The sequence below is a fragment of the Aureobasidium melanogenum genome (genome assembly GCF_000721775.1).
Source record: "Aureobasidium melanogenum CBS 110374 unplaced genomic scaffold scaffold_45, whole genome shotgun sequence".
Taxonomy (NCBI): Eukaryota; Fungi; Ascomycota; class Dothideomycetes; order Dothideales; family Saccotheciaceae; genus Aureobasidium; species Aureobasidium melanogenum.
In genome coordinates this window covers 916-15,074 of record NW_024470097.1, presented here as the reverse complement: position 1 = coordinate 15,074, position 14,159 = coordinate 916, and the positions used below count along the sequence as shown (strand labels likewise).

At 49.3% G+C, this 14,159-nt stretch overlaps 7 protein-coding genes across 7 annotated transcripts; 2 read left to right on the top strand and 5 right to left on the bottom strand.

Moving 5' to 3' along the window:
• Window positions 1-2,649: 2,649 nt before the first annotated feature.
• Window positions 2,650-3,333, bottom strand: M437DRAFT_89133 (uncharacterized protein; the record flags this gene model as incomplete). Its single annotated transcript, XM_041028976.1, has 1 exon — window positions 2,650-3,333. One exon carries the CDS (start codon window positions 3,331-3,333, stop codon window positions 2,650-2,652), a length of 684 nt encoding a protein of 227 aa, XP_040874857.1.
• A 762-nt stretch (window positions 3,334-4,095) lies between these two features.
• Window positions 4,096-5,111, bottom strand: M437DRAFT_70483 (uncharacterized protein; the record flags this gene model as incomplete). Its single annotated transcript, XM_041025468.1, has 3 exons — window positions 4,096-4,498; window positions 4,545-5,027; window positions 5,074-5,111. The coding sequence occupies 3 exons, from the start codon at window positions 5,109-5,111 to the stop codon at window positions 4,096-4,098; spliced, it is 924 nt and encodes a 307-aa protein (XP_040874856.1).
• Window positions 5,112-7,399: 2,288 nt separating this feature from the next.
• M437DRAFT_70482 (uncharacterized protein) lies at window positions 7,400-8,020 on the bottom strand (the record flags this gene model as incomplete). Its single annotated transcript, XM_041025467.1, has 1 exon — window positions 7,400-8,020. The coding sequence occupies one exon, from the start codon at window positions 8,018-8,020 to the stop codon at window positions 7,400-7,402; it is 621 nt and encodes a 206-aa protein (XP_040874855.1).
• A 282-nt stretch (window positions 8,021-8,302) lies between these two features.
• Window positions 8,303-8,960, top strand: M437DRAFT_89132 (uncharacterized protein; the record flags this gene model as incomplete). The annotated part of the gene is made up of 3 exons (XM_041028975.1): window positions 8,303-8,428; window positions 8,479-8,556; window positions 8,616-8,960. The coding sequence occupies 3 exons, from the start codon at window positions 8,303-8,305 to the stop codon at window positions 8,958-8,960; spliced, it is 549 nt and encodes a 182-aa protein (XP_040874854.1).
• A 588-nt stretch (window positions 8,961-9,548) lies between these two features.
• M437DRAFT_70481 (uncharacterized protein) lies at window positions 9,549-10,454 on the bottom strand (the record flags this gene model as incomplete). Its single annotated transcript, XM_041025466.1, has 1 exon — window positions 9,549-10,454. The coding sequence occupies one exon, from the start codon at window positions 10,452-10,454 to the stop codon at window positions 9,549-9,551; it is 906 nt and encodes a 301-aa protein (XP_040874853.1).
• A 995-nt stretch (window positions 10,455-11,449) lies between these two features.
• Window positions 11,450-12,401, top strand: M437DRAFT_70480 (uncharacterized protein; the record flags this gene model as incomplete). Its single annotated transcript, XM_041025465.1, has 2 exons — window positions 11,450-11,520; window positions 11,639-12,401. The coding sequence occupies 2 exons, from the start codon at window positions 11,450-11,452 to the stop codon at window positions 12,399-12,401; spliced, it is 834 nt and encodes a 277-aa protein (XP_040874852.1).
• A 688-nt stretch (window positions 12,402-13,089) lies between these two features.
• Window positions 13,090-13,887, bottom strand: M437DRAFT_79464 (nucleotide-diphospho-sugar transferase; the record flags this gene model as incomplete). Its single annotated transcript, XM_041027177.1, has 3 exons — window positions 13,090-13,301; window positions 13,352-13,619; window positions 13,672-13,887. 3 exons carry the CDS (start codon window positions 13,885-13,887, stop codon window positions 13,090-13,092), a joined length of 696 nt encoding a protein of 231 aa, XP_040874851.1.
• Window positions 13,888-14,159: the final 272 nt, after the last annotated feature.

Genomic DNA, 14,159 nt, shown 5'->3' with positions numbered 1-14,159 from the left:
CCAGTATGATTCTACTGACCTCCTGCCAGACGATCCTCTTGGTTGTTTCCCAGGGAGTCTCGAGTCTTTTGCTCAGTGAGTCGATGCTTAGTCTCAACTCGCTTTTTGCCTCTACTGAAAGGCTTGGGTAGACTCGTTCTACAACTCCCAGAAGCTCTAAAGGATCTGTGTCAGTCGACATTGCGAGATTGTCTTGGGTATCCTGATTACTGACAAGCATATGGTACAGAGCGGACTTTAACATTCTTGAGTAGTCGCGACTGCTGCTTTCGAACGCTCAGAATCCTCAATGACGCAACAGAGATAGTCACGGATATCCATGCTGCTTCTTACGAGGTACAACGAGTGACTCGTATATACAAGGTCGTAGTATCCTACCGGAGTGTTCATGCGCTTTCGAAGCATTAAGTTTACAAGTCCAGTGTAAGAATGGTATCATTGACGATTACGGTCATATGGTTGCAGATACGGCATCTGGCTAACTGACGGTAAGTTGCGTTTCGAATGCGGAGTGAACCTGCTGCGAGCTGTAATGCGACGGAGCGTAAAATCCGAATCTGGGAGGTTACGCTCACACTACACCGTTAACATTTACCTTGATTCACTTTCTGACAACGTGCGGGTCACCATGCGAGTAGAAATAGTGATTCAATACAGTCAGGCTGAGCCTTCGCACGGATGGTGCCAACTCGCATTACGCGGACTTGTCCTCTCGTTTGCCTCCATAACAACCGGTCGCTTGTGGTCCCAAGCTGTCTCATAATCGCATTAGAATCTACTGATTGAGAGATAGCATTATCTCAATGCTACTAATCACAGATCAATGCATGGAAGCTGATCGAGGTCGAACAGGAAGCGGTGTGTCTTCAACCAGCGTGCCTTTCTGCGCCAAGAGCCCCAGCTCGGCGACAGATAAATCACCTTGGTCCTTTTCGCTGGACTCCAGGCGCTCACCTTACTGTACAACAGTCTCTGCTCATCTACCGCGCCATTGCACGCATCTGGAAGATATCGTCTCAGCCATGGACCGCTCCTACCATCTCGAATCTTCGACGTGCCTGCTCACGTCTTTGTCACTCCTCCCGTCGCGTCCACAGAATCAGAGCCGCACTTGTGACCACAGGGATTGTCCATCTTCCAGGCAGCGCACGATCGTCTCAACGGTTACCAACACCTCCTAATCTTGTTCATGCGGGCAATCCATCACCGTTGCCTCTGCTCGATGTTGGCGCAGACAGTTGACCAGGCTCACTCCCCTCGATGTTGTGTTCACTACCATCACAAGGGTCAGACGGCCAAAACGCGTCCTATCAAGCACCACTCTCTCTCTCTACTCGTCCGTCAGGTGGCCAGTTCATCTTCGCCCTTGAGACCTCCTTTGATTGATCCTCGCATTGCTCACGACAGAAACCTTGGTTTTGCGCTTGAACCGACTACCATTGTACTGATTGAAGCTCAGCTCTATGCTCCTCATCCCGCCCTCGCGCCGTCTTCCCATCGGAAGTGCCTCATCTGATCTACGTCTGGTCTCCGCGTCTGCTCTCGTCGCTCCTAGTCAACCCCCCGTTCACCGCTTGTGCTCCTTCTAGGTCTCGCATTATCGTCGCTGCCATCGACATCTGGCTCATCATACCTAGCCCCCGCTTCGGATGAGAACTTTATCGCCGAGAGGACGCTATGGCATGCGCAAAAGCCGTACGCGCACTCTCGCTGGTTTATTCGCACATTGGACAGCTTGCGATGACAACGATTATCTTACCTTCTTGATGGAGTTTGCCTCCCATCGGTGAGGGCACAATAATTCCGAAGAAGAGTGTCGTGCGCAGATCGGTTCCTGCGCCCTCGTAATACAAGTCGGCCAATTCTCTGCCGAGTCCCCTTCTCGCTTGCAGCACTAGCCCAAGCCTCAGGATCAATAACAAAGCACAGGTCGACCACTCGCTTCACCACATCGATTTTGATTACTTTCTCAACGGTACTACCCTCGATACCCTTGATCTTTCGCATGCTACGGCATGGGGCTCCATGATAAAGCCGCCGTTCGGGACTCTAGCACCAAGACGCGCATCCCCTTCAACCCATACGATTGGATAGAAAGAGCAAGCAAACATTTCCTGGTACATTGGCGGGGTTTGTTGCAGTTCTATATGAGATGGCCTGCAAGATCATGCCGGCCTGCATGGCCCCATGTACTCCACTGCGCCAGAGCTACTCGGGCTTCACCTCCTCCATGACATAGCGAGTTTCGCACACTTCCATGCTACAAATGTGCGCGGACCTGCCCATCCGGGTGTACGGGTCCGATACATGTCACATGGATTCCCTTGTCAGATCTCGTCTTTGCTACCCTGCGTTTCGAGCTCATCAAGAACTTTTTGCATGCTAGCTCTCGATTTGGCGATGGCTTCAAGATTCCGTTCGAGTTTCCTATGCTGTCGATAGAGGTTATGGTAGCTCAGGACGATCATGGTCAACTGTGTTTGGTCTGCTCCTGACATAGCGGAGTACAAGGGCAGTGCCGAAGTCAAAAGTAGTACCGCCGTGCATTTAAATGAAAGTTGGAGTCTCCTGGTCTGGAGATTGATGTTTCGCCTGTGATATGCATTGAAACATTGTCCCAATTGCGCGTCTTTTGGTCTGAAAGCAGAGTCAGTACTCAATGAACTCGCTCGACTGTTTTGGCATAGTCACTGACGATCGACCGCTGAGTGACGACTTCGCCGCGAGCAGCTCATAAGTCGCGGGATGGCGGCGCAGTATATCCACGGCAATCACCGTAAGGTCGCACAACGAGTAGAAAGGTAGCGTGGCGACCCAAATGCTCCGTTCAGAACAGCCGCTGGCTATGAGGGAGACCAGAGTGATACAGAGGGTGGTCAGATTGAGGAAGAGTGACCTGATCTCCTGACAGTAGACGTCGACGGCGCCTATCTTATTCATCGATGGACCTTTCCCCTGGTCATTGTCTGACGAGTATCTCTTGCTCTGTCCCAAGGTGTTCATAAAGTTTTTGTGTGTCTCCCTGCCAGTGAACGTCCGAAGGGCCGATATGGCCTCTCCAACAATCGGAGTAATGGCTTCGAAGACGAGACGGACCAAGGCCATGAGGAACACTTTGTCTCGTGAGACGAGGGATTGCATAATCAAGGACTCGATCAGTGAACAGCAGCCCAGGAAGACTTCCAGTACACAGCAGCATATCATCACCTTGGCGGCCGGCTTGCTCTTCGGTATGGCGAGGAAGAGACCTTTAATCCAGTAGCTCAGACCGTAACTGCCAGAACCTGGAGGTGAGTCTCCAGAGGGGAGAGGCACGCTTTCTGTGCACGGCATTCTGATGTCGGTGTGAGCGTTGCCAGTATTGCCACCATGATGGAGAGCTGGCCAAGGTGTTCAGTCCTGATTCTTCATCACACGCCCCAGAGCTTCAGCGGTGTTCGGCACGAAATGTATGATCTACCGCATTGCATATATGCAATGCAATGTTCTAGTTTCGACAGTGACCATGTAGCGCTTACTCACCATTCGTGCAAGACTCACCTTGACACTTATGGCCTAAGAGTCTTACTGAACATGCCGAAGGATTGGCTAGCGCGCCGACCAACGGTCAATAAGTTTTCGTCTGCAGGTCGTAATATGGTATACGCGAGCCTGCTATGGCTTCACGATGCACGCAGATCTACGCAACCTGCACGTCGGGGAATACGAGGAGAACATTCGCTCCAATGCCTGTCAGGATAGCTTACGGGAATCGTGATGTCTCGAATAGAGTAATTATTTGGACGGGTGCTTCCGATTTTGACTTCTACTTGATCGACATGGCACTTGATTACGCCGATGCATCTTGGTACCACGAAAGATAGCGGAGACATGACGATTGACCGTAGAGAAGGTTTCGATGATGTACAAAGCTCCATCTCTGCATACATGTATCAAGTTTGATGGCAAGGAAACAGGTTGAGAATGTGACGACATGGATATTGGGACACGAGCTGATTCGGCACCTTTGAATAGATTCTGAGAATCGAGAGAGTGTCAATCTTGCACATCTGCGAGGTCGTCATCACATAACTATTGATCGAGACTTGTCCCAAATCATCTCCATTCACTCTTCATCGAGTCCCAAAATCGCGATCTCCTTACTGCCATTTCTGGACATAGTCCGTTCGAGGCCCAACGCTCATCTCTGATGAAGTTTGTCTCGACGTCGAACCACTCGATGGAGTCGATCATGATTGTGAAGTAGTTGAGGGGTCTTCGGTCAGCAGTTGACCATGGTTGAGCAGTGAATGTCGATACAATCTCGTCAAGGCTCTCCGGTCTCCCCTTGATAAGTGCCGTTCTCCCTTTGTCAGCCACAACAAGATATCCCATGGTGATATTGTACCCCTCAAGAAGGTACTCGAGATGAACGTATTTGGGCTCTTTGCTGTTGTGCTTCATCGTCAGAGGGCTGGTCCCGTTGCAGAAACATTTGAACTGATAGATAGGCATATCGCTAAATCGCGTCAGCAGCAATCTGCGAATCGACTGGAGACACCCACCTCTCAAGGGGTGGCGGTCCTTGGATTAACCTTTTTTCGATGGTTCCGTCAAGTAAAACTTGTTTATGAATCTTCTGGTTGTGCCAGGTGGTCAGCAAGTCTGGGTCAAAGACCGACGCAGGTAATAAGACTCGTATCCCATCCTTGTCGCATGGTGTGGGCAGGCTAGTATCCAGATTGATTTGTGAGGTGCCCGGGAGTCTGTAAATGTTCACTTCTGATACATGGAACACGTGAGATATCGGTGCAAAGAGCTGTTCAGTATCCTCTCTGACGGCAACGAGTCTCGCTGTCAACCTGACGAACGCGCCTCCAGCAACCAAGATTATGTCATGCTTTATGTGGACCCCATTTTTCGCGCAAGAATCGATGGCTCGACCAGAACAAGGCGCTACAAGCAAGGTTTTGTCTTTCCTTTCGAGGCCCCAGAAGTATTTGACCCGGAATATCTGTGGCTTGTGAGTGAGTCCACAGCCTCCGTCGCTTCAGAGTATCAGTATACCGTCGTACAATTAGACAGTCAACATACTTTGGGGGACGCTGATTGATCTTCGTAAGCCCATCCATAAATCGAGTCCTGTAGAAAAAAAATCGACGTGGTTCCAGGGACTATGGCTCGGACTCCATACTTTTGTATACCAAGAGCTCGCACATGCAAATCCCATGCGGGTCTTGGGGGCTAGATAGCTACAGGCTAAGGAATGAACATCACACGGTAAGGCCAGAGCAATCACGCGTGCGATACACGCAACCAATCTAGCGGACCCTCTAAAATATACGAATCTCATCTCGATTGAGAATGTGCAAGAACATGTTGAGGTCGCTTCCAGGTCGCAGGCGAGGCGTTCGATATGCAACATCTGCATATGCTTGCGGGACACAAACGGAAAGGCTGGACAACGACCTGCGAGCGCACTCGACACTCGGATGATCCTTTGGTCGATGTGATGGTTCCATAGATATGGCTGATGCCAATATCATTCCAATAAACGCTCAGTCGAATCCTTAGACTGTACATCATCCGGAAGCGAATGTGAATATGACCAGCTGAATGACTCACCGCTGCTGTCGACAGTGCGTACACATCTCACTGTGGGCAAGTAGGAGAATGAGGATGAGGCACCCGCATGGTGATGAGACTCGGAGAGAGAAGTTTGTTACTCATTCTGCCGACCAATCAACGACAAAGTAACCATCCGCGATTATGATCTATGCACTCATGAGAATACGTGAATTGCAAGCCACGCCCTAGCGTCGCGTTACTACGCGACTCAGCAAATTCGCTATCTCCACGCGCTGGTAGGACTGGGTGAATCGTTTTTGAGTAGCCTTCCTCGCAATTTTGTGGGTATCTCGAAGACCTGCAACGATGGAGGTCTCTTTAGTCAAACATTGGCTGCTGAGATGCGATGCGGACATCCTTGCCTGAGCCCCGTCTAAGCGCAGGGAATACATTGTTACCGACACAAACGTGGCTGACGGGTACTGAGCTTTACTAGATGCGCCGTGCGATCACGCCAACACGATTGTCTGCCTGAATCTTCCACGCAGCTTTCAACGTCTGTTGCGCAGATATTGACTGAAGATTCGCGTCTCATGAGTCGTCGAGACTGTACTAGGTGTCAAGTCACCGTAAAACCATGAGTGGCAGGAATAAAGATATCTGAGGTTCGAGTCATGTCCGAAATTCGTTGCAAGAGCCATACTGATTAGGACGGAAGAACGACAATCTGGATTGGCGGAGGAAACGAAGACGAGAGTTTTCATTGGAGCAGAAATATTGCATGGCTAAAGGTTTTTTTGCATGTAACTCGTACAAATGTCCTCGTTATTGATGGATAACGACAAACCCTCCAGGCCCATTACTGTGAAATTTGCTGATTGCTCAAACGCGGTTTCATGCCTAATTGCTGAAGCGTGAAATTGGTCTCTGTGAAACATCAGCATCAGCAATATCGAGGTCCAAGATGGGAGATGTACATTAGATGGTAGCGGATTCTTGCAATTGAGTGCCTTGTCTCGGGGCTCAATAGCAGAGAGCGTGAGCGGAGAATCTGTAGCAGGGACAGCATCTTCGTGCTTTGGATCATGAATACAGCAGAAGATGAGTGATAAGCAACGAGTGAGTCCAGAAAGATTCATGGTGCCAGTTTACATACGATGAGTCTATGTTTGCAAAAGCACAGGGGAGCTTTATAAAGCTCTTTCCACGTGATATGTCACAAATCTTGCATGAAACTGCATGGATCTTGGTGTGTTGGGGCGTTCATGTCGTCGACACTCATCCCTTGGTTGATTGGGCTGCACTGCCAGTAACTCGGTTCATGCAGATCTGCACGTGTCATTCGCCAGACAGTCATGTTCACGATTACCGCAGTGAAGACAACGCTCACACGAGCAAGGAATGATCAGTGGGTGGGACTAGCCATTCAAGATACTCGTGCAATAGACTAAGAGTCTCACTCAGGTTTGTGTGTTGGATTCAAGACATCTTTGATGATTTGCGAAGTCGGTCTTCCTGGACTATGAGTATTCGTGCGGTGGTAACGAGTGGTCTCGGTATCATAATGTACGCAAAGGAATTGATGGGTGAACCACGCACAGCATGCAGTCACAACTCTGGTCAGTTCTGCATCGATCCATCCATGCGAACAGCCTGATCAGATGTGGAAGCGAGGACTCTCACCCCAAATGAAGTAAGGATATCTCACTTGTCTGTGGTCTAGGCTCCACGTACTTCTGCTGCTAGCAAGAGAGACAATCTTGACGAGGCGAGAAACGCACTGATGACTGAGAAAAAATTCATGCCTACGCTGAATTGGAAGATCAGTCGGGATTCGGAAGCTAACTACTTGTTAGGTGTACTCGGCTTTGTGAAACCCTGTCACCGGGTTCTTTTTGCACTCCCTTACGACGACTGCCTTCACAGCTCCATGACCGGCAGGAAAGAATATCCAGCCCACTGTTTCAGATTGTGGGACACACCGACTTTGGGGAACAAGGTCTGAAGTCATGCTGCGATCTTCGGAGCTCACAGTCTCAACCCACTTCTTATCTCCCCCTTCCAAAGACGTCGCGATTGGTATCAGAGCCACAGTCGACTCGGTTCTCATAACTCCCAACAGCTCGGAGACAAGCGGTAGCGGTATGTCTGGCTGTGGCTGGGTGCCATACTCATATGGCGTGAGATGATCACCGCTCGTGTAGTGCCATGAATGAGGATAAAGCTTGCTGGTGGAGTTCCACTCGACAGGTCTACAAATATCTCTTGGTCCATTCGTCTCATGGACCATCAACTCCTTCGGCTTGAGCTCGTGGTGGCGATGTTTGCGGCCAATGCCCCAGTTCCGATGTTCTTTAGCCCTGACCAAGATCGCGCCGATCTTCAAGAGCAGATCGTCACTCAAAGAATCAGTCTGTTCGAGAAGAGGAACAGCATTATGGACCTGGTGAGGCGAAAGAACTCTCGAGGCCATCGGGAATTATTGCCTGGACTCGTGAGAGACGTGAAACTGTCCGAAAGACGGAGAGAAAAAAGATGGAGGTGCAAGTGAAAGTACAAGTGAAGTTCGCATTCAAGTATTCACAAGGCCCCCCGCTCCACTCTTTACCCGCCGGCCTTACCCGAACCTTCCGTAAACGTCCTGGCGAATCAAAAACTGCCACGAAGCGGCTGTTTTTATAGATCATCGTCGTCTTCGCATGGACGAAAGGACCAAATCTCGTCTGCCACAGATCCTGTTTCGTCGCCGGACATCATGAGCGTACCGTCGATCACTACATCTTCTTCTCCCAACCGGATAGACAGCTGTCTTACGGAAGAGGAAGTGCAACATGCTTTGGACGTGTTTTGTGAGACTGACTGTGAGGATCTTTACAAGAGTGTACGTCCAGATGGAATGAAAATGGAACAACATGTGCTAAGAGGTGTTAGGAAAACTACAAGTTCGCATTTTTGGTCCTGAAAAGTAACGGAAACGTAGCTAAGCGGATTGTTGAAAAGTGGCTCGACGTAATACACGACAAGTTTCCGAGTAAAGACCTGCCCGACCTTTGCTAAACTCCACATAGCATGATGGAAACATCTCTACGGCATATCTCAGTATCGATCTCGAGCCTCCAAGTGACCTGAGCAGAGCTCTTTACGACTGGGCGGTCATCAAGATTCCTGAGACACCAGAGACCTTGTCGTTCATCAAGAAGGGTTTGACGGGAATGGCACAGCCGATGGTTTTCGTTCCCTTGCAGGATTGGAATTCTGAAAATGGGTGCCCCTGGACGGACGATGAGATCAAGGCGGGCGAGGGAGTTGTGATTTCGGGCTCTGAATCAATCCAGTTTCCAGGCTCGGGGTTCTGCATACTAATCGTGATTCGTCTGCAGCCTTCGGAGCCTGACCATGCTATCGCACTCTAGACAAGCATGAAAGGATTTATGTGGTTGCCGTCGTCGACGTAACATGGTGATCCCACTAGTGTCGGGTCGAGCGAAGCGACCATCATGCCATTCCTGTCAAGGAAAGTTCTGGGGCCCTGATGCACTACCGAGAATACTGGTTGAGTTTGTACCGTTGGGTTCGATACTGTACGGTGCAGGTCACTAAATCTTACAAGGTCCACGCTCCCGCTGCCTGTTGCCTGGGATGGCTGTACCTGAGATATTGAATCCGATCCAGACACAGCCACGTCGTTCGGAGAAGAGGCTGTGATTTCATGTGGTGTTCGAAACGGATGAGACTCTCGAGCGTCAGAGGATGGTTGTGTTGATACCGGTGGTCCTCGAACAAGTAGATGAGAGCTTTCTGAATGCATGGTCTCAATTTCTGGGAGAAATCAGCGATCGCATTGATCAGGTGGAAAGTGCCTCGAACCTCTTTTCAGCCTGCCTAACAGTGTCTGAGCGAGTGTTTCAAACTGCTCCAGATAGGGAAAGATGGTAGTTGACTGTTTCATCTTCGAAACCTTTGTGCGAATGTCCTTCGTAGATTTACGCAACCTTAATGAATCAGCTTTGAAGCAAGAACGATGTCAAATGCTCCCACCATGATGGAGGTACCAGCAACAGTATACTTGCGGCATTCCCCGCAGCACGAACAAATTCTGATGCTCCACTTCCATGTCTTCTCAACTTCGTCAGGTTCTCGCTACTACCGAGATGCTTCCCGGCCCACAAGCTGTTGGCAGCATAGGCTAGAAGCTTGTTGAAGATTTGGTGTTGAAGTATGCTTACCTGCACTTGCACAAACGTGTTCGCAAGTGTGGATTCAACTGCTTCGGAGGAGTGGTTTGCGACTGTCCAGCCGCTCGGCTTCGAGCCAAGGAGAGCGGTGAAGATACAGGTGGACTCGATCCACGACCTCTGGTGTGATGAGATAGTCCCCACCATGCTCGAGATGTTTTGTACTGTCTTCTGCGACAGCCCACTATGCATAGATCTCTCTGACTCTTGTGACCCGTTCAAGTCTTCTGTCAAACATATAGATGTTACTGGGGATACGAGCGATGTCTCCTGCTGACAGATGTCTTCCTCGGTACGAGATGTTTGATTCATGCCCAGGTTTTTTAACGGATGACGTACAATGGTGTGCCCTGGACGCGTGACTGTTTTACCTGTCTTGGTTGCGCCTCGAGGTACCGAACCGACTGCCGATACAATGATAGAAGATGTTCTAGGTCTTTTTGCAGAGGGTGCCTGGTTGGCCATAACTTGAACCCGCTTTGCTCTAACGGATTGTCGACTCTGTCGCAGCTGGAGCCGCCTGGGCTCTGTGGAGCGGGCCGCCTCATCCAGAAGGTATATCTGTGGTTGTGTCAAAGTAGAAACAGCAGTCTCCTTACGCCCTGTACATGCCTCGTCGTCTGTCAATGAGCCGTAGTCTCTTTTACTCAAGCGTGTACAGAGGCAGACCATAATAAGTCGATGTAATGGGCGTCGAGAGTCGAGACACGACGTGAAACGCATGCTGGGGGACCCCTTAATGCTGGAGGACTGCGAGCGCTGCCAAGAATGGACATCGATATCCATTCTTGGCACATCAACCGCAAGCGTTTGACGTAGCCTGATGATGTTGTCAAGGAGCCCATCTTACTTGTCTCCTTCCCCGACGGGTACCGATCTACTTGTGTATACGCTAACTGTAATTATGCAACACCGCATGATTATGAGCAAATTCCAAGGCGATTTGCGGTCTGCTTCCTCCTTCAAGGATACAACATGCTGCTTTGACAACGATCGTGAGGAAAATGTGCACACTCAGCGCTGGTCTTGGGAAGATGTTGAGAGATATGACGATGTGAATGCAACTAGCTTCATCGCGAGGGCAACGAGCTTCTAGAGACTCGCGTAGCGAGAGCGAAGAGTGCATGGGATAATTTGCGAGCTTGGACTGACACATCATTATTAAAGTGATCCATGATGCATCCTCCAAACAGAAGAAACTTGTGAACCATATATTGTACTACGTACCAATGGCTGGCTATGTCACATCAATCTCTGATAGAATAGTGCACACTACCTTCCAATGTAGGTATTTATGAGACGCTGATAGTTGTGCCAGCTTTTGGGCTTTGCGAGCCGTTTATTGGCGTCCCCCGGTTCTGGCGAACCAAACGGGGTCAATGTGGTCGACGATAATTTAATCAACACAAGACTTGAGAAAGGCAAGTCTAATCGCACAAACTGCTTAGAGTCGCCTGCGGCTGGGTAATGGATCCTCGTCAAGATCTTAAATGGTTGGTATCAGGATGTCCCAAGACCTTGGTCATAATTTCATCGAGACAATACACAAGTCCTGGATCATCTGTTGCATGGTCTCCGCGCATTGCTAGCTTGATCATTGTTTCCCACTGACACACTTGGATATGACATTCCACGCGTGATTGGACTGTGAAGGGCGCAACTACAATATGACCCCGGGCCGAAAATCCAATGTCAAGCCCTTCTCCGGAGTATTCTGGATGTTCCCCCTATATATCTGGTGCGAGACTTCTTCGTTTTCTACTATCTGACGCTTGTTTAATGTAGCCGCATCTGACACCTCTTTCGTCTGAACAAACAGTGATCCAGACTTTGTATATCTCTTGAACGGATAATAGCTCTTTTCCAATCAACCTCTACGTGGAAAAACTCCCGCAGCCGTTATCACGCCAATCAGAAGACAGTCGCGTCAGATATGATCGGTGGCCACCAAGCACTTTGATGTCGTTTTTGACGACAAGACTGCTAGCCACCGACCCTAGTCGAACCCCACCTCTCCACGTCCAAATACAAAGTATCATGGACCCGAGCGCTCAATCTAGAGACGAAGTTCGCTCAGACGGAAAAACAGCTAGACCAACCATCGATATCACGGCACAGGAGGAAGATAGGATATCGCAGAACACATCGAAGAAAAACCATGACAACGCGGACCAACTCGAATCAACTACGAGAGGCAATTCGACTCCAGCAGCAGCAAACGTCGTTCCCGCTCAACATATCAGTCGATCGGCCTCAGTTGATGGCCAGAGTTTTCCAAAAACAGATGAAGTGATCTTCAAGATCGAGGTCAGAAAGCAAAATAGGACGGTATTGCAAGACTTGCCCGAGCTAGTTGTGGCTATAGAGCTCGGTTTCCACAAACATGTACCGGAGAGATGCATACACCGATACAAGCTGTGGTTTGAGGCTGAAGACCTGTCGGGGTCTACGTTATCCTCGATGAACCCGATTTTTTTGTTCGACGACAACCATGAGGAAAATATGGCGACTCTGGACCTGTTCTGGAAAGAGCTTAGAGTTTGTGGTAACCAAGACGCTGCTAGGGTCACTGCGAATGTCTTAATCTCTGGAAATTTATGTAACGAGAGCACAGAATAGATCGGACGGGCTTACATGTCTGGATTAAGATAGAAGAACCAGGATGTCATCATTTCCTTGACCCATGCTACACCTCTAGATTCAACAATTGGCCAGAAGCGTTTCTGTCTCACTCTCTCACTTCGTAGTTCTTGCTTTCCCTGTACAGTCAACTCGACTCGATCCAGCACTGTGCCAAAGTTTATGTCGCTTCACAGAAGGCGCGGTGTGCCGTAGAAACGTGACACTGGAACAACGATCGACACCATAGTCAGATGGAGTTTCGATGAACATCTGATTAGCACGACGGTCAAGGCAGCTTTCGAGTGGCCAACGAAAAGATGTATGTGAAGAGCTTTGTACACATACCGGGTCCAAGCCTGAGCCTGATGTTGGATGGTATTATTAGTGGACACAATATCGCTTACGCCTTTCTCTGGGCATCTACATTGACTGCCCATCGATCCTGCCCAGACGATCTCCAGTATAAATTCGAGTTAGACCATGATCGATAACCAGGGTTCAAGATCGAAGATTTCTATGGTTCACTCTACCTTGCGCTCTCCACGGACTCAACCAAGTATTATCGAGATGCAAACAGCCGAATCAAGTCTTCATCTGATCTGGATCAAGGCATGATCAGGCTCGCAGGCCCTTGTTACACTTCACAAAGATGTTGTTTCTACCTGACATATTCTCTTACAGATGATCAGCTGCTACCAAACATGGCAAAGTATGTGCTTACTTGACGCCTTTCGCGATATTCCCGGTAGATTTTGTTCCAGATGCGGCGGTCAGAGCAGTCTCGTTCTCCCGTCTCAGCGCCGTCACAGTCCGGTTGTAGTTCCAATCTCTTCACTTCCGAATTCGGGACCCATGGTTTAGGATATGGCCAGTCAGAAAAGTGTACATACTTAGCCTCTGCCAAGATCTTTTTTGCATCCTATTTTTCCGTCGTCGACTCTAGATACCTCTATGGTGATCCTTCTTGCGAAATTCGCCGGTAAGAAGGTCGTACATTCTATGAGGAATGATGACGCAGTCTCGGGCATAGAGATCGTTGGATGTCTCCATGTCGAAGTCAGACTCCTGTCGACGTCTGAAAGCTTGGAGAATACGCTCAAACTGGTATTTAGAGGGCTCTATCACTGCAATCTGAGATGAGAGACCTTCTTCCAGCCAGTATGCACGGGGCATGGCGATAGAGGCACGAGGTAAGAGAAATAGCTCATCCATATGCTAGGAGGTGTCAGCCTGAGTGGAAGAACATCTCTTGTACCTCTGAACATACTCCAAGAACGTTAGCGTGCGAGTCGAGACTTATGACTCTCGCATATTGCGTTCGATTGAATGCGAGAAGCTTGGTGAAACTGTCCGCCCAGGTGTGTTCTCCCTCGAAATGTTGGACCTGGATGGGAGCTAGCTTCACACCATACTCTTCTCTTGCTTTCCGCAACCAATGTCCTTCTATAGAGCTCGAATCCAAGTTGCAGTGCTGAGGATACATCAGCAGGAAGTCCGCCTGACTTCCAGACAGACTGAGTGATTCAAAGATCATAAGGGAATTGCACAAGTAGTCTCGGTCTGTAACATATTGACAGTATGCGAACATAGCAGGGAAAAGATATTCCAGACTCGTCTTTGAACAAAGTCCCGAACTCGGACACTATCGTAGAGCCAGCAAGCGGGTTGGCATCTTCACGTCTCGCTGCCAGAGAAAGTGTGAGTTTTTGATCAATGCTATGGTAGCCAGGATCGAGCCGACAAGCATGAAAGATA